General features: G+C 43.2%; 1 protein-coding gene across 2 annotated transcripts in view; it reads left to right on the forward strand.

Moving 5' to 3' along the window:
- Nucleotides 1-25748, forward strand: part of LOC147673695 (sodium/potassium-transporting ATPase subunit alpha-2) — a 393987-nt gene that overhangs the window by 338763 nt on the left and 29476 nt on the right. For both annotated transcript variants that reach the window (XM_086947613.1, XM_086947614.1), the window contains exons 17-19: nt 728-882; nt 10529-10652; nt 21402-21547. In XM_086947613.1, coding sequence (XP_086803739.1) covers nt 728-882; nt 10529-10652; nt 21402-21547 — 425 coding nt within the window. The remainder of the gene's footprint in view (nt 1-727; nt 883-10528; nt 10653-21401; nt 21548-25748) is intronic.

The following is a 25748-nucleotide window of genomic DNA, read 5'->3' on the forward strand; positions in this document are numbered from 1 at the left end:
TCCCGTCAGCCGCATTACAATTCCATAGGATATAATGGAATTCTAATTTGGCGGACAGGATATTGATCACGTTTGTGATGGAGTAACCCTTTCCGCTAAACTCACAATCAGTCCTTTGGTCTGTAGCCTTTGGTATCGAGACTGAAGGGCGGTGAAAGGTTAATTTTTCTCCATGTTGTCTCAGATTTGACTTAATATTTGAGAATGACAACTGTAAATGTGTTGCTATTTGGGAACAGTTTTGAAGGTTAGCCTGAGACCTACCATGCTGGAATCATTAATGATCAATGAACTTATCACAGTGATAAGAGTTTAGGCCTAAAATACACTGATTTACTTGCAATCAATTATTGCCAAGCAATATCATTGTTGAGACAAGGAAAAATATTAATGCTTTTTTACTAAAAAAAACTTTTCCATGACTAGTTACACAAATCTAAATGTGATGAGCACATGCAGTAGTTTTGAATACACAAATTACCATTTAAGCACATGTCCATGTGGGTACTATGATGTAATTTGCTATACCCATGTTATGACTGCGATTCCTTTCTGGGGTGAAGGCATTTACTCAAAGGTTCGAAGCGACCAGCATGCAGTGTAGATCACTGGAATGTTTCACTTTTGATGGTAATTAGTTGTAAAGTAAAGAGATGGTATTTTTTTTGCTGGACGTGTCTTGTAGTTTGACACAATTGTGCTCACTTTGTTTGCAATTGTTTTGCAGGTCGTCTCATTTTTGATAACCTGAAGAAGTCCATCGCCTATACGCTGACGAGTAACATCCCAGAGATCACCCCTTTCCTGTTTTTCATCATTGCCAACATCCCTCTGCCACTGGGCACTGTTACCATCTTGTGTATTGACTTGGGTACAGATATGGTGAGTCACTCAAACTATTCTGAGGGTGGGTTGCATATTAGAATATCAACAATAAAAATATTGTCCTAAAGAAATATCATATCTAGAATATGGACTACCAAACTATTGTGAATGTAAATATTTAGAAATAAGTATAGAATAATTGTTCTAGTGCGACTCTGGCCACATGCGATTACTGCATTTAGGAGTCGCCTGAAGATCAACGTTCGCCCCAGTGCGTTGGTAACCGCTTCCATGGCCCTTGTGGTGAGGATCCAGATAGGGGCAAGAGGCGTAGTGATCCCCTGGACGGTTGTCCTGAAGCTGACCAGATCTCCTGACATATCTTGGCTACGGGGATAGCCCCAAATCCATGAGGTGGGGGGGCTGGACTGAGTATTTGCCCTGCTCTCTTCCAGGGGTGCAGCCATCTGTAGAGAGAGAGTAGTGCTGGCTGAAAAAAACAGTAGCTTACGACAAACACAGCATTAACGAACCATAGGTAATAAAGCCCCTGGAGGGACTGACCAGAAGTAAGGAACTTGGGGCATGGTCACGACCCACAGGACCAAACTAATGCATTCAAACAAGTTAGACAAATACTCTATACCAATGTCGGCTCAAGGAGACATTTCCCCCTTGATGGGGACTGATGCAGGCTCCTCCACACAGCAGGAGGGGGAGCCCACACTGAGGGAAATAATAACAGCAATTCGAGACTTAAGAGGCACATTAGAACCAAAATTGGACATGGATACAACGGACGTGAACCTCCTTATGACAGATGTCAGAAATATTGCAGAGAAAGTGAAGACAGTGGAATCCCAGGGACTTGTTCTCCAATCAATGACCAAATGCCTAGAGGAGCAAGTGCAGGCCCTCACAAAAGACAGTGCAACACTTACAGCAAAAGTTGCAGATCAGGAAGGGATCTAGGCTTAATAACATCAGCACGGTGGAGGTCCCGGAAGGAACGGAAGGGCCAAGTTTTGATTTGTTTCTTGAAGACCTGATTTTCAACATGCTTTGCCCGAAGATACTCTCTAAATTCTTTTCCATAAAGCGTGCATGCAGAGCCCATTCCCACGTCAAAAAACGGGTGCCCCGCCACTCACAATCATAGCAAGGCTATTCAACTATATGGACCGAGATGCGATCCTACAAGCTTTGTGCACCCATCTGTACATAGAAAACACAATTGTTCGATTCTTCCCAGACTTCACCCTACAAGTTCAAAGACAAAGAAGGAGCTTTGAAGCAGTAAAACAAGCCCTTCTAGAAAAAGACATTAACTACATGATGCTCTATCCGGCCAGATTGAGGATCATCAGCGAAGGCAAGACGTGGCACTTTAATACCCCAGAGGAAACTTGGGAGTGAGTGGAGGGATGGAGACCAATGCATCAGAGGGAGTGTAAGAACAAAGAGATCCGAAGGCCCAAAGGGGGGTATTAGTTGCTGAAATGATAACCAGCCCGAGGACCTCCAACTCCTTGACCAGGGGCCAGAACCGTGAGAAACTCATGCAAAGAAATATTAGCTAGTCTGTAATTCTGAAAGTCTTCCGCTATTGTTCCTTATATAACTGTGTTTTTTAAATGACTAAGACCTGGGAGAGTCCAGACTAAGGAGAGGGGAGAACATTGCAGTGGTGAAACTTCCCAGCGTAAGACGTTGACTGGGGGTCTCTACACTAAGAACCTGGTTGGAGGAGATGTTGATGCTTGTTAATTTAGGTAGGTTGATCTTGGGCTGGTGTGTGTTGCCCGCCCCTGTGCTTGGTTTGCTATAGTTTAGATTGGGCGACAGGCACTCTGCAAGTTGGGGTAGTGGGCACGTTTTAGCTCGCTAGGAAGGGTAGCATGGAGGGAGTGGTTGGAGATGTTCCAGGGTATGTTTTATTGGAAAGAATCTATGTTTTGTGTATCAATGCATCAAAACAGAAAGGCTTTGTTGGGGTTGCAAGAGATTAACAGAATGTTTCATAGCCACGAGGTGCCAGAGTTGAGGTGGTGATGCCTTGATTGAGGAATGGCCCTATACAAATATCCCACTCAACACAATGAGCCGAGCACTGAATCAAAACTTTCATATTTGGTCATGAAATATTAATGGATTGGGCCACAAAATCCTGCTCTTACAGTGCATTCAAAGACAGGCCCCAGATGTCATATAATTCTCTAAGAGACACATCTTAAGGGCACAAGTTACAGGGCCCTCAACAGGTTTGATTACACAATGATAGCTCACTCAGGGTCTACGATGGACTCACAGGGGCAGGAATACTGTTCGAGAAGACAATCCATTACAAAGTGAAATGTACCTGGAACGACCTACAGGGTAGATTTGTGACAGTGGCAGGTACTTGGGAGGGTGAGACTTTGAACCTATGCACCCTCTATGTCCCACCACAACAGCATATGGGAACTCTGCCAGAAGTGGGCGCAGCACTACTGGCGTTACCGATAGGCACATTAGTGTTTGGAGGGGACATAAATGATATAATGGATACAGCCCTAGACAAAATGAGTGGGGTGGTCCCGACTGGGAGAAGACAGGCATTCTCATCCTTTGCAGAGGCCATGGGATTGGTTGACCTGTGGCGGCAACACAATCCTGCGCCCAGACAATCCACACATTTCTCCTCAACAGAGATCTGTTACTCCTGGCTAGACTACCTAATGACACATACTACATTGGCCAGACGGTACCATGATGCAACAATCCATGCAAGAGGCATCTCAGACCACTCTCCAGTGGGAGAACACCTACGAGGGCCCCCAACGAATAGACCATTGATTCCCATAAAAGACACTTGGTATCTTTAAGAGAGGGTAACGAAAGATAAAATTAGAAAAGGTACCACCCTATACTTTGAAGAGAATCAGGGGACAGTCTGCTCCCCATGCATACTTTGGGAAGCATATAAAAAGGTGCTGCGGGGCCAGGTCCTCGCTCTTATTGGTGGGAAATGGAAGGAAGAGCAACAGGAATTTGAGGACCTTGAAAGAGAGGTCCTAACCTTGGAAAGACAAGTAGCGGAGAAGGGATCAGAGGCAGTGTCCCATCAGCTAAGCCTAAAGCAAGATGCCCTTCGTACTCTTGCAGAAAACACGCCCTGGTGACACAGTGTCGTTTATATGACATTAGTGACAAGGCCGGTAAACTCCCGGCCTGGCTGGAGCACCGAGATAGAGAAATAACCTGGGTATTGGAAATTAGGGACACTGGTGGAACAGCTCAGAAAGCAAATATGAAAATAGTGGAGGCGCTCGCCTCCTACTATGAGGCCCTATATGCCCTCCCTGATTCAGAAACGGAACTAGACAGCGCAGAACTTTTACAATCCCTCGACATACAGACATTAACACAAAAGGACAGAGAAGGATTAAAATAGGATCTGATGGAAGAAGCAGTGTTTGGTGTGATAGGAGGCCTACAACCTGGGAAAGCAACTGGTACCAATGGCCTCCCCTTGAGTTATTTAAGATATGTGTGACTGGGGTGGCCAAACCAATGTTGGCTATGTTTCAAAAGCCCAGAGAGCAGGGTGTGCTGCCCAGGGACCAGCAGATTGTCACAATAGTCACCATTCATAAAGCGTGCAAACCCCCCCACCCAATGTAGCTCGTACCACCCGAAAAGTGCTTTCAAGGTGCTGGCGATAAGTCTGAGAGAGGGGTTATCTTGAAAATAATACACCCAGACCAGTCGGGCTTCATGTCTCATCGTAGCACCCGACTGAATCTCAGACGCCTATTCGGAGTCCTGAGCCAAATCAAGCCACCTTTCTCGTGTAAGGCAGTGGTGATGGTGCTCAACGCAAAGATGGCATTCAACGGTATATTATGAAAATATATCTTCACTGTACTACCTAGGATGGGTTTTGGACCAAAATTCAGCAAGTTGGTCACAGTACTAAACCTGGAACACTTGGCCAAAGTACGGTCAATGGGGTAACCTCTCGGGTGTTACCCTTGGGCAGGGGGACGCGTCAAGGCTTCCCCCTTTCACCGGTAATCTTTACGCTGGTGTTAGAACCACTCACGGTGTGGATAAACGAACACCATCTGATTAGGGGAATACCTATGCACTGTATGCGGATGATGCCCTATTGTATGCCATACATCGGTATGGATCAGTGAGTAAGTTACTCCAGATATTCACAGTGTTTGGTGACCAGTCAGGATATCAGGTAAACTTTTCTGAATCATTGATCTTCCTGCTTTCAGGGGGGATTCCCAGACTGCAGAACGACTGTGAGGCTCCAATCATGGAGGACGAGTACCTATACCTGGGTATCCACATTACCAGGGACCTGCAAATGTTTCTCAGATTAAATCTACACTACTAGATAGATTGACTACATGAAGACGTGGCCCACTGGCATACTCTGCCATTCACATTGTTGGGGAAAGAGCAGTATATAAAAATGATGACCTTCCTGTGTCTTCTCTATGTATGGTGAAACACCCCGTTTTGCATATAGCCAGAGTTGTCTCGAAGGATAGAACAGGAGGTGCGGACGTTGTTGTGGCAGGGATGGGCCCCTCAAATAGCAATGTGTAAACTACAGAGGGGTGTGTATGATGGGGCTTAGGGCTCCCAGATGCCTGACTCTATTACTGGGCAACTCAGCTAATTGTCATTAATAACTGGGTATTCGGAGACCAGCAGGAGCCTGAATATGTTGTAGATAGACATGTGATGGAAAACAGAACTTTTGAAGATATTCTATATCAAAGAAGAAAGGAAAACACAGTCGCTGAGCACACACACTCAGTGGTCAGAGCCTAGCGGGAGGCAACATGCTACCTGGGTTGGGGCAACAGACTGACAGAAATGACCCCCTGTGGTGCAGTGACTTACTGAGAGAGGTGAGCGAACTGAAGGGATTTGAACACTGGGAGACACTCTTTATAGAACATTTAGGTGACATTTGGAGAGGGCAGGCTATAACATCAATCATTCACAGATCTTCAACTAGAATATGAACTGTCTGAAAAGGAGAGATATAGGTATATACCGTTGGGTTATGCGCTGATGAGCCATATGAGGTATGATAAGAGCGTGCTTTGAAGATAAAACTTTATCTGCGATTGAACAATGGGTGGATTTCATACAGTAACTTCTTTTGCAGCAAGCAATTGAACTCTAGGGAATTCTGGAAACTGATAAATGGTTTAGCACGACCAAATAAAACATAAAACAGCTGTAACATCTTCTTTAAGTGAGAAAGATTGGATCATATTCCTGTCAACACATCTAAACTCTGGTGGGGAAACAAACCTTCTGAATGTTAGTATCAATATGACTGATAAATCAAGGAACGACTTGAATCAAGAAATTAACATAACAAACAAACAATTATGTAAACAAATTCAGAAACAAAATGGTGCGTCTGGCCCAAATGGTGTACCATTTACACTTTTTAAAGATGATCCCAATCTATGGTCAGAATACTTGACAAAAGCATTTAAGGAAATTGTTAGGTCATCGACGATACCAGAAACCTGAAAGGGCACATTGGTAGCTCCTATTTATAAAAAAGGAGATTGGTCCCAGCCGGAAAATATTTGACTTATTACACTTCAGGGTACTGATGCCAAACTATTTGCCAGTGTATTATTATCAAATCTAACAGAATGGGTAAAGGAAAAACAGATAATCCCCCCCAAATCAAACAGGATTTATACAAGGCTTAAGCACAACAACAAACATTCTTGTGCTTTCCGTGTTAATGGACAAATATATTACAAAGAAACAACTACTGCAATTGTGCTTTGTGGATTTTAAGTCTGCTTTTGACTGTGTTCATAGAAATCTCTTGTGGCAAAAACTGATAGAACAAGGAATACCTCTCTTCCTTTTAACATCAATACAACTTGGCAGATCTAACACAAACCTGCTATATGCGGATGATGTAATCTTACTTATCCAAACAAAGGTTGGACTGCAAGCCTGATAAACAGGATATCAAGTTACTCTAAAGAAAATGGAACGGTTCTCAACAAAACAAAGACAAAAATCCTGGAGGTTAACAAAAATCCAAAGGTAAAACATAAGTATGAATAGATTTTGGATAATTCACAACTAGAGCAAGTAAGAATTTATAGATACTTGAGAGTATTATTTGTAGACCAAGGAACATTTCAGCCACATAAGAACGATTTGCAACGGAAAGCAAATATATTTTTATTGGCTTTTAGAACCTTACAGAAATCCATAGGAGGGCTGAGCTCTCAACCATTTCTAAAAGTAATATCAGCAAAACTATTGCCAATCTTAACATATGGAAGTGAAGCCTTGTGTGGAGAAGATTCCGATACAATTAATAATTATGTTACAAAAATCTTTAAAGCCGTCTTTTTATTGCCACATAATGCCTCCCCGGCACAGATACAAATGAAATTTGGGGTAACCAATCAGCTACTAGCTCGTAAAGGCCAATTTATGAAAGTGTGGAAAATGATAAAAATGGACACTGTAAATCAAATGTCTAAAATACTGTGGCAGGAAATAAATACAAATGGGAAAGCCCAGGAACTCACCTCCCAACCCCTCTTCTGAAAGGCTCTGAAGACCTGGCTCTTCAGGGAGGCCTACCACTGACCTTCCCCCCAGCCTCTCCATCACACAGATTTTCATTTCATTTTTAGCGCCTTGACGCCCTTGGGCAAAGTAGCGCTATACAAATTCTCCCTCAACTCAACTCAGCTCAGGCGTGGAAATATCTACATGCTTCACTAGATGAATATTCAGCGAACTCGATCTGGGAAATGACAATATCCGTAAATTCATTTTAAAAAAGCCATCAATAATACAACAAAACATTTATCACTTCTTCTGGACGGAGATACCTTCTCAAAAAGAAAACATGCATGGCCTCTAATGAATGGTTACACCAAGGTGGAAATTCAACCGTATCTGGAAATCCCTTGATCTGTGAAGCATAAACAAATATTTATAAAAGCCTGTTTCGGAGTATTTCGAGGTTCATGTCATCTAATGCCATGGCTGAGAACAGAGGAACCAGCGGCTTGCAACTTATGCAAACTCAGAGAAGAGACTATTATGCACCTGCTTTGTGTATGCCCGAAACTGAAATTTGAAAGAATATTTATCCTTAGGAGACATTTCAATGTTCGAGCAATAAGGGCTTGCAGACAAGCATTGATAAGATGCCTTCATACGGATGATAACGCATTAACCTTAGCTTTTGTCAAGTTTTTAATGAAATCAAGAGCTAAGTTAGGCTACCAAAAACAAATGGAATGGAATGTAGAGTTAATATAATATGTAAATAGTAACATGAATTTTAAGTCCTTCATATTTATTTATTTATTTTAATATGAAAGAGTATTACGTTGGACCATTTTTTAATTATCTTTGTCTTACATTTTTATACCTGGATTTTATATCAGAAATCATTGTTTATATGTTGTAAGATTTTAATTAATCAAGCAATAAAGTACATATGAAAAATATAAGGGAGGGACACTGCTGAATCTCTCCCCCTTGGAGGACAGACACAAAATGGACCCTATGCCTAGCAAGGGTATATCATTGACCTACAAAAACTATTACATAACTCCCCAGATGTGATGACATGCTTCAGAAATGGTCAGAAAATGTCACAGACATTGATGATGAGGAATGGATCGAGACAACGCAAAGCCAGAGAGAGGTGGCCATTAAAACTAGGTTCTGTTTGATTCGACTACCTAACTTGCATCGCTCCTACTACTCCCGGACCCTCCTTTTCAAAATAGGAAAAAACACTGTCACCAATGTTCTTGCAGGGATGCGGCCAGGTAACCACCTTTTTTCATATACCTTGTGAGTGTCTACTCATTTAGTCCTTCTGGGAACAAATTACGGGAGTACTGGCCTGAGTCCTATCTGAAACTGTTGAAATTAATCCAAAAGAAATACTACTGAATATGTCTGGAGATGAGCCTAGGTCCAGGTATCACTGTATATGGGTCACCTTAGCCCTAGGGGTAGCAAAGCGAACTATTGCTAGGGCATGGGGAAAACAAGAACCTCCGGCATTACGAAAATGGATGGCAGACATGGATTGGTTCCAGAACGCAGAACTAGTGATATATAAAGGACGAGGGTGTCCAAAAAAGTGGGAAAAAGTGTGATGACCTAGGAGAGAATATAGAGGTACTGGAGGTGACAGTCAGAATTGAAGGGCACCCAAGATGACCAGGGCGGAAAATAGTTGATTTCATGGCCCTGACTCTGTGTAATGCTAATTAAAACATGCTAAGATATGTTGAACCTCAATCTGATACGTATTAACTCATGTTTTTTCCCTTTTCTTTTTCTATAACTGTAACCTAACAATAGATGCATGATTCATCCTAAATGTGTGATGCAAACTTCAATAAAAAGTGTTTTTAAAAAAGAATTATTTTACTAATTGCATACATACATATTTCCCTTCACAATATTCACAATGGCCCTTCTTCAATAGAAAAACACATCAAGAACGCGTTCTATAAAAATGTAGAAAAAGCTCACATTTTTTGGGGATCAAAACTTGAGTAGCATTGCTCTTTGCTCGTTTATTAACAGGAACATGCATTAATATTAAGTTATTACATTTATATTCCTATTGATTTTAAAATATTATACCTTAAGCTATCCACCTGATTATTAAAAAAGTAACTTTCTTTTTTGAGCTTAGCATGTTTTTAGTATTGAGATTTATGTTGTTTTACTATGCTTGGAAAGTTTATTGTCGTTCTTCCCTTTTTTTTTTTATCGTTTTAGTTATGCGTTACCTTCCTGAAGGTTTTCATGATTGTTTTTTTATTTGAATTATGAATTTTCGTAGGTACCTTTAGGAGAAGGAGAGTTTTAGTAAAATAATATATACAAATAGGTGCAGACTATGCCAAAGATATGGGCCTCATTACGATGCCGGTCGTGGTGTCGACAACTGGAGCTCCCGACAAGGAGTCAGCGATCCCTCTTTATAAATTACAATGCGACCGCCTTCATGGCAGTCGGAAAGTGTGTTTTTCCTATTACGGATGGTGTTGCAGGGCGCAGCACAAGCCGCAATAGGAAAAATACACTTTTTAAACATCCATGCACCGTGTGGCTGGCCCATAGCCGAAGGCCATAAAGAGGCAAGGGCCCTACTAGGGGCCCCAAAACACCCTTTCTGCCAGCCTTTTCATGGCAGAAGAACCGACATGAAAAGGCTGTCTGAAACGTGCATCGTAATCTCCATGGCTGTGCCTTAGCAGGCATCGCCTCCATTTTGGGGATTCCTTTCCGACTCACCGCCCAAAGGACAGGCCTCTTGAGTCTGTCGGAGACAGAGCAGATTCTCCCATTCAGGCATTAGTCAGACCGCCTGTAGGGTAATACAGCGGTCGGAATGATGCCTCAGATGTCTGGAGGACCGCCACAGCGAGCTGTCGGATACATTCCGCTCGCCATTGTAATGAGGCCCTATATTCTGTCTCTGATTTTCTGTTTTTATAATATAGGTGTAATACAGCGTTATAATGGTTATTGGAAATAATCAGGACTGGCCCCTGTGAGACACTGTAGTCCTAACCTTTTATTCTTCTCCATTACTTGCCACATGCAACTTGCTCATCGTTGACCACCTCATCTCAACGTTGTGGTTTTTTTCTTGCAGGTCCCTGCTATCTCATTGGCATACGAAGCTGCAGAAAGTGACATCATGAAGCGGCAACCCCGAAACCCCAAGTCTGACAAGCTTGTGAATGAACGGCTAATTAGTATGGCCTATGGTCAGATAGGTGGGTACAGCCCAAAGGAATATTCTATTGTTAACAGATCTGTGCATTTCACAGTGATGATTTTATTGTTATCAGAATACATTTAGGGACCCAAAAACCTTTCATATTGATATTATTTCTAACAATGGAATTCTCCTCGCCCAGGAAGAAGTAAAAAGCCCAAAGTTGAGTCTTTAGGATAGAAAAGGAAAAAACACAGTTAGTGAGGTTGAGGCAAAGATATAAATTCATCAGTTCTGAAAATGGTACACACCTAATATTTACCCTGTTTTTCTTCTTTGTTAATTATGATAGGCATCACAAAAAACTGTTTTCCTTTCATTATTACTCTCCCACAAAAAAGGATTTGTTTCATACTAGTGTCTTTTTGTTTCCTCCCAAAATGCAAGATGTTGCCATCGAGGAGATTTTACAATTTGTGGTAGCGCTGCTTGCACTGGTATAGTCTGAATGTACACACAGGAAGGAATCATGCACATTTTGGAAGACACCAGTTCTATATAAATGAGTAGCATAAATCATGTCTGCTCCTTCGTCTACATAACCTTTGGCGCTCTCACACAAAACCTTATTACTCTAACTACCACATCCAATCCACTATCAGCATTCCACAATCAGCATCACGTCTATCTTGGACTTACAGACAGCCTAAAATCCAGCAAGTACACTTACACCTTAAACCTGAAGTGTTACATGTGTATTTACACCAAAGAGCATACTAACCGCAAAGAAACCAACAAAACATTAGAAAAGAAATGGCATACAACTAAGTACTAGGGGGAATATTACCAACAACTAGCGAAAATTATCGCTAAATAGGCTTAGCGACAATTTTTCTGTTGCCAAGCATCGCCGGATTTTATCGCTGAGATAACGTGCCGTTAGCAACGTTTATCTCAAAAGTGATAAAATACCTGGCAATAGCTGCGAAATGCGTAAATATCGCTGAGAATACAGCAATATTCACGCATTAGCGACAAAATGCTCTTAGCCATGTTATCCAGCTCCCATTGGATAACATGGCTAAGAACTGGTCTGGGCAGGTGTTAGCATTTGGAGATATTCACGCTTAGCGCGAATATTTCCATCGCTACGCCTGCCTTGCTAATAGGTGATAGCGATGTTAGCGACTGCTTTCAGTCCCTAACAGGTTGGGTAAGCCCACTTTGCATGTCATTAGCGATAAATATCGCTGACATGCAAAGCGGGCCCCAAACCCCTCGCTATCGCCTACAAGCTGTCGCTAACTGCTGTTTGCGGCAGCTTGCTAATAGGGCGATAGACTGCCGCTAAAGCAGCGAAAATTGCCTATCGCTCCCCTTGATAATATGCCCCTAGATGACTTAATCGACTCGAAATTCTTCATTCTTGCCGTAGAAACATTTTTATCATTGTTACAGCAACCTATATATGGCCTTCTCCAAAAATGTACTCAGAACTGTCAGCCATTGTGAGGACCTCCCCCAGGCCTCCTCCTACAAAACTCATTAGAGTGATTTTTTCAGAAACAAATGCAACAGAATCAGGCCCTTAAGATTACGCCAAGTAAGCCGATAGCACCAAGTAAGCGGCAACCGCACCCCTCATTCCACTGTTCCAAATTACGCAGTGGATTACTTTTGAACTATACTCACTCACAGACATCACAAACATCCACACTACCCAGAATGCCACCACATACATAGATAGTACAATGCTGCCCACCACTTTGAAGCTGTCATGACTACTGCCACTATGAAGTGGTGGGGTGGCAGGGCAGCGGGAACTTCGGATGGGGAGTGAGTGGAGGTTTGAATAATTTTTTTTGTTGTTAAAGTACCTGTTCCTGCGGCTGCCTCGCCCTTTGTTGCTCCACTGTTCTGCAGTTATCGACACTCCCTAGGAAAACAGGTTCCCCATCCAATCCAGACACTGCTCTCATACTATGAAAGCAGCGTGGTGATTGGCCGTAGTGGGCTAGTTTTATGCTCCGCTCAGGCACAAGGAGTCTGTGCCTTTCTTTAACCCGGCTGTAGAATACATCCGGGTTAGAGAAACTAAGTGCGCATGTCTGTCTGTTTGAGTGGCCTATAATTGCTTGTAAAACAGACATAGAAGGCACAACATTCTTCCTCCCCCCTCCCATGGCCCAGCCTGGCACCTCTCTACACACAGTGACTCAGAGCTAGCAGCTGAAATTAAAACAATAGTAAAGTATTGTTTTATTTTTCAGCTGCTGGCTCTGAGCCAGTGGGGCAACGTTCCTCCGCCATTACAGAGGAACCACCGCAGCTGAGAAGTCTTTCTTTTCAGGGAATCCACCTATACCCTCTTCAAAAAAAACATTTGTTCTCTCACAAATGCCATATGTCCTTATGCACCCAAAATAGGAGTGATCCTCCTGCTATTAAAAAAAGCAACCCTTGACCACAAAGTTCTAAAAATGTGCTCTCCTGTAACACATATAAAACACCTCCAGAAAAATAAACAAATCTATAATTACCATCCAACTGCAGCATCAAACGAACAATAATCATCACCTTCTACATGACTACGTAAAAGTACTGCAGCACTGAGGTGGTATCCTTCAAAAACGGAGAGGATGAGTCTCTTCTTATCAATGACTATGGCAATCTTTACTCCATGGTCCTTGCCAACTTCTCAGTAGCCTTTGATACCATCAACCATCGAGCCCTGATAAACAAGGATTTGATTGGCTGACACGCGGCTTCAGTGGTTCTCCTCCTACCTCTCTAATTAACTTGAGCAAGTCTCTTTAACAAACCGAACCCTTAGCAGGTTACCCGTGAAGTTCCTCAAGGCTCATCCATTGCCCATCATCTTTCACCATTGCATGCTCTCTCTCAGAGTACTACATGCTACCTGTGAAATCAAAACCTACTAAAATAGTGATTGCAAGCCAGTCTGTAAGCACATCCCTGAAACACTTACACCCGCGACTCAAGGACGTCTTTGCAGTCATCCTAGCTGGGATGTGAAGACCTACCCCAATCCTGAACCTTGGTGAAAATCAAACGTGCTCTGATTGCTAACAACAACAGGTACACTTAGGTTTTGGAATGGCTCGCTGGCATGAAGCTGGTCAAACAAATTCCTCTCCTCTACATTAAGTCAGATCACTATGATTTTCCACCTGCAGCAACCTCTCCCTAAAACATGCATCACAAAGAGCCATAGATGGCATGGTATGACCTCTCACTTCTACACAATGAAACCCTACTTTGCAGGAGCATACATTATGGCATCCAATCTACCTGAAGTCGCTAGTCGGGATGCGTAGAGTATAACTTATTCCATATTGTTCTAGGATTTCAGATGCAGCAGATGGCAGCACACTGCCAATTCTAAATGACCACACTCACTCAAGTTTGGTGGTTTCAGGGCATTAGTTCCACTTGTTTGTATTCTTGTCTTTAACTAATGCTAAGCATTGAAATCTTTGCACTGGTTAAAGTAGCTGTTTTTTCCCTTAAAGTGCAAAGGAACAATTAAAATTAATTCTTGGCATCTATCCGAATCACAAATACAGATACAGAAAAATTAGAAAAGATTCCCCTTGGTGAGTCAATATTGTAGTGACTAGGACTAGAAAGATACAATAGTGTTGAGGAATTCCAAAGATGTCTACTTTGAAACTATGTTATAGAAAGAGTGGTCCCAGACCTAATGGAATTACTTCATACAATAACAAATTTTCTTAAACCAATTCCTTTAAGAAACACTATTGTTTATTCAAAATAGTGTATATACGTTTTTCACTGTATTTTTTCTTTTTAGTGCATATATACATATAAATAATTGATACACATCTTAACAGTGCCCACTATACAGGGAAAGGGGGAAGGGGTGCAGTGTTGGGAAGGTGTGGGTAGGTTCAAGTGACAATCCAATTGTAAATTGCTTCTAACAATTGAAAATGGCTTCACAGGGGAGCCAAAACAGAATTAATCAAAACACTAAAGATAAACATCAATACAGCATCATAAATGACAGGTGTACTTAATCACACTCCAATCATGTGCTGTGGCTGATAGTCGGTGTTTCGACCCTCATTGTAGGGATATTCCCCATTACATGGCGGGTCTTCTTCAGGACAGTGAGAGGGTGGGGGGACTTATTGGTGGGCGGTTCCTACGGGAAAGGGTGATTTACAAGGGATTATTAGATGATCACCAAATGGTAGCTATTTACACAGAGTTACAAAAAATTACAACATACATTGATAGATCCCAAGGTGGGTACCAAGGGACCTTAGAAAGGAATCAAGGGCTAAATCAAGTCAGTATGGGATTATGGACAATGTAGAATTAGTCAAAAGTATGGCATCTAACCAGATTAGAGTCTCAAATTCAAAAATATTGGTATATACAAGGAGATGTACAACGGTAAGGCCATGGGTATTGGTACACAATTACCATTTGATTACCTTATGTTCAGATCATGGATTGGTCTGTCGTGAAAAGGAATACAGTTCTTAACAGGATCATTCCTCCAAAAATGAATAAACAACCAATGGGTCTAGAATCAGAAAGTGGCTTATTTGAACTAGGAAGGTAAGAAGGGGGGGCACCATGACGGCACATTTACCTGATAAACGGTCCCTAATGTTGTTAATTCTTGTTCACTCTTTCTATAACATATTACTACCCAGGTCCCTTGACTACCGGGTTCACCTTCTTACTGTAATTCTACTTTGAAACCAGACAAGTGTGAGTACACCAGGCCTTATTGAGAGTTTGGTGGTCAGGGAACTCCATCAAAAAGGTAGCTGGTGTCTGGTTCGCCTAATTACAAGTGCACTGTAAGCAATGGCACTCTGAATGTGGTGTATGGGATGAGTGCCACATTTGACGGAGTACCTTGTCCGCCACACACCATAAGGCCCGATGTTGCTGTTAAGGCCTGGAGCCTAAGATGACTCTGCATGCTGGCTCAAATGTCTGGGCCTTTTAAGCCAAGTCGTGATATAGTTCTATCATTAGTAAACTCACCTTTACCCAAAGTACCCTGTTTAGGGGGAACGTTATCCACACAATTATAAGATTCTTGCTTAAATGGAAGCAACCCAGCTATCCAAATCAGTCTCTATGGAAAAACTGTCAATCAAGAAAAGTGTGCACCCAGAACTATCCAGTCAAACTAACCAATGTAGAGTATGACCAGTGGTCGGCCAATCAAAATGAGTCATTCAAAAATGATACATGCTTACTCCTGCTCAAGAAGTGTATTGTTGTGCTCAGAAGTCCACATGCAAATTCCAAAGTAATCCCTCAATAAACCCTTTAGAAACTAATATAAAATGCATTTATGTAAACTTTTTTCTTGGCCCAGCCAGTGGATTGTTTGTTTATCAGTCTCCCACCATTTGTCATGCAAATGTCTCCATTGGAGTCTCCCACGCTTGAGTAGGAGGAAGTCATGGCACACTAGAAAGGCCCAGAAATGGAAATATGATGTCATGTGACATGCTGCCTCAAGGTCACCCTATCTTTCTGTGCTAGTTCAAATGTATGGTGGAAGACAATGGAAGATTTTCCTTATAATTGTCACATTAGGTAAGATGCCATTTCCTGTGGGTGGTGGTGTGCGGTGTGCAAAAGCACGTATTGAACGGCCACATGCATCATTGTTACATTTTGCGATTTCTTAATTGCGAAAATTAATGAATCGCAATTAAGAAATCGCAAAATGCTATGCATTAACAAATCGCAATATTTTTTGCGATTCCTTAATTTTCCATAATTGCGATTCACAATTTGCGAATCACAATTATGGAATCCCTTCCCATTGATTCCTATGGGCCTAGAGGCCCATAGGAATGAATGGGAATCCATTCTCATTTTGCGAATCGCAATTAAGGAATCGCAAAATGAGAATGCTATTTCAAGGGTGCAGGGGGGGTCCCAAGGACCCCCCCCTCCCCCCCTGCCCCCCTGAAATGTAACTTTAAGAACATTTTTCACACACACATGCCCCAAGGGCATGTGTGTGTGTAAAATGAAACTTTCAAAAATGCACTTTTGTGCATTTTTGAAAGTTTTAGCAAATTACCATGAAGTTCAACTTCATGGTAATTTACCTCTTCCTATTTGCGAATTCACAAAAAAACAATATTCATGCATTGCATTTAAGAAATCACAAATTGCGATTTCTTAAATGCAATCGCAATTTAAGAAATCTCAACATAATTGCGATTCCTTTAATTGCAAAAAAACCAAAAAACATGATGCATCCCAAAAAAGCAAATTGCATTCGCAAACGGCCGAATTTTGCGATTCGCACCGTTTGTGAATGCAATTTACCTTGATGCATATGGGCATTAGTGCTAAAATAAGCCACTTTTCGGGCAAAGTACCCGAAATGTTGGTAAATATTTCGTAAAGTACACTTCTATGTACTTAGAGTGAAACTGAAACATGGGAATTCTTTGCCCATCATTAAAGGTCTAGGAGCCAAGTTAGAGGAGAAAAGGTCGCCCACTACACTTTTTCTGCTTCCAGTCCCTGCAGCAATAAAAACGTGTGTGAAATTACACACTTGCCAAACTTCCAAACATTTGAGTCACTGTGTAATGAAAAATTGCACAAATTATGAAGATTACACACGCGTAAATAAACTTCTGCACAGGCCTTCTCTACTCTCTGGGCGACCATGAACTCTACTCTTTACTTCCCCAACACCAGGGCTTTTGAACGTAGGTCCGAGACGGCAGAAACCATGGCAGACTGCAACATAAAAGGCATTTAATGACTTTAAGTGGAACTCATTTACATATTTATGGAGTATTATGAAAATTTGACATGAAACATTCAGGGGCAGATTTACAAGCCCCTTGCGTCATTTTTGTGTCACCGTTGGGTCATTTTTTGTGACGCAGCAGCAGCGTAAAAACGCGGCCCATTTACAACGTGACGCCTCTAGAGAGATGCGTCACGTTGTAAAGCCCTGCGTCACATTATATCTGCGTCAGGTATAATGTATGCAGGGTGGCGTTCCAACGCAAAAGAAGTGACACAGTGAAATCTACAAGATTTGACTACGCCACTTCTAGGACACCGCTGCGTCATATTCGTACGCCTGTTTGAAGCTGGCGTAAGGAGTGACGCAGCACAAGGAGGGTAGGCCTCCCCCTGCATTGCTGGAGTTGTGTTGTGCTTGCGACACGACTCCAGCAATGGGTGACTTTTGCGTCAACAGACGCGTCAGTAGTTCTGACGCATCTGTCAATCCTTGCGCCATGGTGGGCCGTATTGTGGCGCAAGGGTTTCTCAGGGTGGCGCAGGAAAGTGACGCATCTTCACAAATGCGTCACTTTCTTGTAAATCTGCCCCTCAGTCTTTGAAAGCTAAAAAGAATTAAAAAGACAAAATTAAGCGGATGACTTTTTATTATTTTATGCCAGTTTTTAAAACCGAAAAACATTGACAAAATAGCCTTTCATTCTGACTTATAATGACGTTTTTCCCCTTCCTACTGTCCCCTACTAATGCCTGCTTCGAAGCAAAGCGCGACTGGTGCTGTTTCACATGATTACAGCCTGTCCCTGGTGTCCTGTGCTTTGCTCATTCCCGCCCTTTGCCTTTTGCAAATGTCGCTTTTTTGTTCTTTCCTTGTTATTCAAATTGCTCCCTTTAGTTCCCGCAAATCACTGCTCCGTGTGATGCTTAACATTTTAATGATGTTTTGATTATTCACCCCTTTTAAATTTGTGTTTAAGTATGGTAATGAGCCTCGGCGTGATTTTCGAATTAGCATATCTTTGAAAGTGGCGGGAAATGGACTGATTAGTGAGTCAGTTGTATGTTAGTATAGACTGAATTGGTAGGTCTTTCATAATCAGACATTTGTACATTTCCAGGGCTAGGTAGATTAGGGTGGGAAGCTTGATACAGGGGCCCAAGGCCCAGAGACCTCTAGTTGCCATGTGTCAGGCAATTTTTCTAAATAATTTCTTTATAGCACTTTCTGCCACTTGAATTTACAGTATTGCTGTTTCATAGTGCTGCAAACAGCCTGTAGTAGTGTTAGGCATCTCGGTTTTACTGATGTTATCAGCCCCTAAAGTGCTAAATGCTGAGTCATTCCTAATGGATTTGGACCTGTAAACTTCAGAATAGGGCATGTGATACAGCAAACTGCACATTAACTCCCTCAGCTTTGTTTCGGCGGTCGTGGGTAGCCATCATAACTAGTCGTACTTTTGTTCTCTCATTTATAAATGATCTATATAAAATTTGGGCGGTGATGGCTTCTATAGGAGAAACGTGTTAATTTGAAAATTCAAAGCGCGCGCTTCGTGGAAGGAAAATTCATGATGGAAACTGTTTTGTGAAATGGAGAACTAATGGATGACCATTTATCGACATCAAGAGAGAATGGATAAATTCAAGCTGAGCTATCCCTAATCCTTCTTCTAAGCCATTATTTTGATGGTATGATGTCAAAACTACCTCAACTTTAGGAAAATATGCTGTGGAGATCAGAGGATGTAAGAAGATGCCACTTAACTGTAAAAAGGTGAAAATTACCAAGTGTTCCATCTCAGCTGGCAACATTGTATTTTGCGGAAGTCTGAAGATCCTTGCACTGTTTCTGTAGACTAAGGTTCTCCAAAGTCGGTCCTGGGTGACCTGGTCCATGCCAGATTTTTAAGAGAACTACATTTATCTAAATGGGAACATGTTAAAAATCTGGATTGGATCCGCCCCTCCAGGACTGACTCTGGAGAGCCCTGCTGTAGACAGTAGTTGTTTTGTTTTATGTAAACCCAACTTTCCCTTGCAAGTTCTGTATTCCCTTAGTAAATACATATTTTTTTTAAGATATGGTTGCGGGTTGCAGTGCAATTCAAACATCTAGACCTGATTTAGAACTTCAGAAAAAGATGTGTCTGAAGTTCTTTGCATTGAAGAGGTCTGCTCCATTAATTATAGGTAGTAGGAGTGAATATGCATGGTGTTAAAGCCCTTTTGTCGACAAGGAAGTATGCACAAAGTGATGCTAGACACAACATGGCAACTGCACATATAAATCAGTCAGGACATAATTTCAATTTTATAACTAAGGATAATCCAAGAAAATATGTAGTTGTGAATATATTGGCCCAATGAAAAAAGGAGGGATTTGTTTGTCTAGTCTAGTAAAGCACATAATGGGTAACATCTTTATTGTGGACCACAATTACAATTTCAGGGTTCTGGTTCATTGACCTTAATAAACCACTCACATTCTCATTGCCATGGCTCCTTTAAATGCAATTCCAGGCCATAGTATAAAGCTACCCAATACATATCATATACAAAAACACAGTGAGAAATTTAACTTTTAAGATCCTACACCATTTTTCTTATTTATTTACCATTTTTCAGTGGTATTGCTCCCCCTGACAGCTATTACAATGCTTTACATAGAACAATAGAGACAGTACTTTTCAAATAGGTGGATAGATTGTGTGGAATAGAAAAGTTAGAGGTAAATATTTTGTAGTAACTGTCTGATAAGTAAAAGAACAGTAGAACAAGCCGCCAAGAAACGTATGAAAAATTGGGTTATTCAGGTGCAGGTGGAACAGAGGGACTTTCAAGAATTTGTAAATGAAAGGCAGGTCAGCTAGGTTTTTGGTTGAGAAGGGAGCAAGCTTTAAAAGATTAGTTGCAGAAGCAGTAAATGAGTGTTTCAATGCAAGAGGTGCTTTGGATTTTAGAGTTTCTAGATGAAATGTGTGTATGTGCCTGTTGCTGGCCACACAAGAGATGCTTCGCTGTTTAGCCAGGTAAGGTAGATATCCAAGATGGAAACCACATATTTGAAATTAATTGTGGCCTTGAAGTAAGCCTGTGGAAGTCACTTAAAACTATGGATATTTGGTCAAATGTTCTTTTGTCAGGAAGGAGTTAGGCATTGATATGAAAAATAGCCTTGACTGCTGTGAGAGAAGAAATGGGAAAACCAGCCAAGTTTAAATTAAAAACCTCTAACCATGATATGATTAGTCTGAAAGATGTTGTTTATAGATTGTTAGAAATGTTAACTCCTTCTCCACCAAAGTGGATTCATGTATAGGGATGTATGACGTTACAACGCATACTTTTACAATGCATGCCTTTACAAGGCATTTTTTACAACGCAAAATCCTTTACAACGCATTCCATTACAACGCATGCCATTACAACAAATTTTCTAATAACTACCATTACAATGCATCCCATTATAACGCATACTACCTTTACAACGCATACCATTACAACGTATACCATTACATTGCATGTAGGGTAAGTGTTGGATAGTGTAGGGGTAAAAATTACTATTCTAACTCCAGGGGGTGCAACAGTAGGGTAAGTGTTGGATAGTGTAGGGGTAAAAATTACTATTTTAACTTCAGGGGAGTGCAACAGTAGGGTAAGTTTTGGATAGTGTAAGGGTACTATGCGTTGTGATGGTATGCATTGTAATGACTGCGTTGCAATGACATGCGTTGTGATGTTATGCGTTGTAATGGTATGCGTTGTAATGACTGCGTTGTAATGGCATGCGATGTAATGGATCTTGTGTTGTAAAAGTTGCGTTGTAAAGGTTGTTTCCCATGTATAGATTTCAGTATCCTCAGTTGAAGCAGGGTTGTGAACCGTCTATGTGTCTTTACCTCTTGTACCAATATAAGTTCCTCAGTCTCTCAAATGACTTTAATTGTCTCTTCAGATGTGATATTCTCTCTCTCATCATAGGAACGCTATCTCTTATTTTCCGTAGGTATGATTCAGGCTCTTGGAGGATTTTTCACCTACTTTGTAATCCTAGCAGAGAATGGCTTCCTACCATCTCGACTTCTAGGAATCCGCTTGGAGTGGGATGACAGATCCCGCAATGACGTGGAGGACAGCTATGGACAGGAATGGGTATGCAAAGGAAGCATTTTAGAAATGATTAGTAAAAAGTGCAGAGATGAACAGTGAGTGTGGGAGATGTAGGCAATGCTATACCTAACGCTTAGAATAAAAAGGAATTCTATTTGTATGAAAATGTTTACAAAGAAGTCTAACCATCACACTAAAAACCCCATGACCCAAAATCAGGTTGAAATCTATAGTTACAGATTTAAAGTGTGGGAAGGTGCCCTCTTTGTTCACAGAAGCCTCTAGTTTTTTTCCCTTGACAGAAAATTCATACTGAAGCTGACCATCTCAATAATTAAACTGAAGATCAGTCTTTTTAGGATTTTGAAGCAGGTTTTTACTTTGTATGGATAATTTTGTTTGCTCTGCCATTTGCATCATCTGCTGATAGTTTACAAACCAAACATGAGTGCATATACCTTGTGTCACTCAAAGCATTGAGTACTACATAAATGGAAAGGGGCGACCACTCGGTCCCCCCGAACGTATGGCAGAGTACCTCGATCCCCCCGGGAAGCCATTTTGGGCGGGAGGCGCGTCTCGGCTGGTATGCCCGAAGCGGCGTAGCCGGGGCGCGCTTTTTCCCGCCCTAGAGTGGGCTGGCCTAGACACTGACGCAGCTGGCCACGCCCCTCGGGGCAGGCAGGGGCGGGTTTACGCCCGCCCTGAAGACGGATAAAAAGGGACGCAAGACCAGAAGACATCCTCTTGTTCCTGTGCTCTGAAGCTGCACCTCCTCGCTGCACGTGAGCTCGAGACGGAACGAAGAGCCAATTTTGAGCGTTGTAATCTTTCTCTTGTCTTCCAGATACTTTGTCGGAGAGATGCCCAAGAAAGGCGCGAAGAGAATGACGACTGACCAGATGGTTCGGGTCCTCATGAAGGAGATGTCCGAGCTGAAGAAGCGGGTGGCGGAGCGAGACGGGGAGGGGGGATCGGGGCGTCCATCGGCTGGAGCAGCCCCAGGAGGGAAAGCCAAGAGGCCAAGGAGGGGACCAGCCGGGGGAGACGTCCCGGTTCCCTGTACCCCGCTCGAGGCGCCAACCCCAGTACCGGCCGAGGGGAGTCCGATTCCCGTAGTGGTCACCCCGATGTCCAATGAGGACATGCCGCCCGAGCTGGCAGCACAGCTCGCAGCGTGGTTGGGCGACAGTAGCGAGGGCGCCACGGCTGCCGAGGCACAGGCGCTGATGAGACAATTGCGCGAAAAACGGGATGCAGCAAAGGCGTCCCCACCGGCTGCAGTGATAGACAAGCCACAAGGGGCGATTGCGACCGCAGAGGCAGCGTCCGGTGCAGGTAAGCGGCCATTGCCGATCGCGAGGGATGAGTCAGCACCCTCTCGTAGAGAAAAGTTGGGGCAACATGTTCCTTTGGCAATTAAGGAAAAGATTTGGGCGGGGGAATATGTGAACATCTTCTCGTTGCTTGTCGATCATTATGAGGTGGAGCATGTTAAGGGTCAGAAGGATCTCATGCATCCGAGTGTTTGGCGCGCAAAAATGGCCGCCTTTAAAGTGAATGAGAATATTGGCAATTGGGGCAATGCATGGGGAATTTTTACGTCAATCCTAGGGGAACGTAGGCCAGAGTTGCTTCCCGAGTTTCCAATCTATCAGTCACGAATCATGGGGTACTCGACATCACACCAAGGTAACCATTGGTTCTGTTATGATAATCTTTTCAGAAAGGCGAAGGAGCATAACAAAAGTTTGACCTGGGATTGTTATGATTCATTGACATGGGATAAAATGAAGGAGTCAGGAATGTTAAAAATGCCTTTGGTGGGGAGCAATGTTGGCGAATCCTCCCGCCAATATGCGGGGACGCCCTTTCGGTCAGGTACGGGTACCGATGATTACTCGAAACCTGCCGGCAATACAGGGAAAAGGGGTTTCTGCTTTAATTTCAACAGAGGTAAATGTACTAGGCCCCAGGGATCGTGTAAATTCAAACACGAATGTAGTGGTTGCGGGTCGTCCCATCCTGAGTCCAGGTGCAGAGCCAGAACGGGTGAGAATGGGGGTGGAGGAAGCGCCAAACAGGTCTAATGTAGTCCGAGGGGCTCCTCTACCAACCCCGATTGATACCTTGGCGATGATTCCCTGGCTCAGTGAATACCCGGATCGTACTTCTGCCGGGGTGCTGCGGAACGGTTTTTCGTATGGTTTCCGCATCCCGGTAGGGGACTTTCAGGGTGTCGAGAAGTGCAAAAATCAACTTTCCTTTCTGCAGCATACGACTGTAGTACAGGATAAGATCCAGAAAGAGGTTAATCGAGGTCGGGTCGCTGGCCCGTTTAGTGTACCCCCGGTGCAGAATTTTGTTTGTTCTCCCCTAGGGGTGGTCCCCAAGAAGGACCCAGGTGAGTTTCGACTGATTCACAATTTATCAGCTCCACATGGTCGGTCTGTGAACGAGGCAATCGATCCAGAAGTGTGTTCGGTGCGGTACGCATCATTCGATGAAGCCGTAGCCATTTTGAATCGCCTGGGGCCCGGGACGCTGATGGCGAAATCAGATATCGAGTCAGCGTTCCGATTGCTCCCGGTACACCCAGACGACCAGCGTCTCCTGGGATTCATGTTCCAAGGTTGTTATTACATGGATAGGTGTATGCCGATGGGGTGCTCGATATCCTGTGCCTATTTCGAGAAATTCAGTAGTTTTCTACAATGGGTCTTCACAAGGAAGACGGGTTTCAAAAATGTAATGCATTACCTTGATGATTTTCTGTTTCTTGGGGCAGCCGGGGATCTTGAATGTGGCCGGGCCTTGGCCGAATTTTGTGTGTTAATGAACCAGTTTGGCGTGCCATTGGCACCGGGTAAAACAGTGGGTCCTACGACTTGCCTCGAGTTTCTGGGGATCGAGTTGGATTCCAGCGAGGGTTGTTTTCGTTTACCGACTGCCAAAGTGTTGAAATTCAGGGCAGCCTTACAAGTGTGTATAAATGCATCTAAAGTTACGCTGCATCAATTGCAGCAGTTGGTGGGGAAGTTGAATTTTGCCCTAAGGGTGATACCAATGGCCCGCCCCTTTTCCCGTTCGATTGCCCAAGCGATGGTCGGCCTAAAGGAGGGTCATCATCGCACGAGACTATCGGCTGAGGTCCGCCAGGACATGCGTATTTGGTTAGCATTTTTGGCGGACTTTAATGGTCGAGTAGTCTGGAACAAGCCAGCCGTGTCCTCTGAAGAGCTGGGGCTATGGACAGATTCAGCAGGAAGCATTGGCTTTGGCGCCATCTTCGGCACGAAATGGTCGGCACAAAGATGGCCGACGTGGTGGCACGATAATGGGCTGACGAGTAATATTGCTTTCCTGGAACTGTTTCCCATTTTGGTGGCCCTCAGAACCTGGCCCGAAGGGTTCAAAGATCACTCGGTCATATTTTGGTCTGACAATATGACCGTAGTGGAATGCATCAATAGTCAGGCAGCACGTTGTAAATTGATTTTGAGATTGCTCAAAGAAATTGTTTTACTTTGTATGCAACTGAACGTGATATTCAGAGCAAAACATGTCCCAGGGGTGTTGAATCAGGCGGCTGACGCACTGTCTCGTTTTCAAATGCAGGCTTTCTCGGGTTTCCTTCCCTCAGCGGACCCAGAGCCGGCACCCTTTCCCGAAGCTCTCTGGTCTCTCGGTGCCCCGAACTTCGTCACCTCATGGGAGAGAGTTTAGCACCACGGACGAGGAAGGCATATGAAGGGGCGTTTCGGGCCTATTTAGCCTTTTTGGGGATTGACAGAGAGGGGTTGTGGGGCCAAGAGGAATGGGTAGTGAATTTTCTGATGTCCTTACGTAGGGCTGGGAAATCGGTGGCTACGGCCCAGAGGCATCGTGCTGCCATTTCCTTTGTTGCCAGGGCTCATAATATCCAGGACCCGACAGCATCTTTCGTGGTGCAGAAAGCGCTGCGTGGGTGGCAACGCCTTGAGGGTCGCAGAGTAGACGAGAGGCGCCCGATAGGTTTGGATAGGTTGTCCCAGTTGTTGGCCGCACTCCCTGCCACATGCTCGTCTCAGTTTGAGACGGTATTGTTCCGAGCCGCTTTTACGCTTGCATTTCACGGGGCGATGAGGGTAAGCGAGCTGGTGGCAAGGAACAAACTGGATGTGGCTGGGGGTTTGTGCCAGGAACACGTTCAGATTAGGGGAGAGACAATGACTGTCTCCTTTGTCAGGTCCAAGACCGATCA

This window comes from Lissotriton vulgaris, chromosome 12, assembly GCF_964263255.1.
Source record: "Lissotriton vulgaris chromosome 12, aLisVul1.2, whole genome shotgun sequence".
NCBI classification, from domain to species: Eukaryota; Metazoa; Chordata; class Amphibia; order Caudata; family Salamandridae; genus Lissotriton; species Lissotriton vulgaris.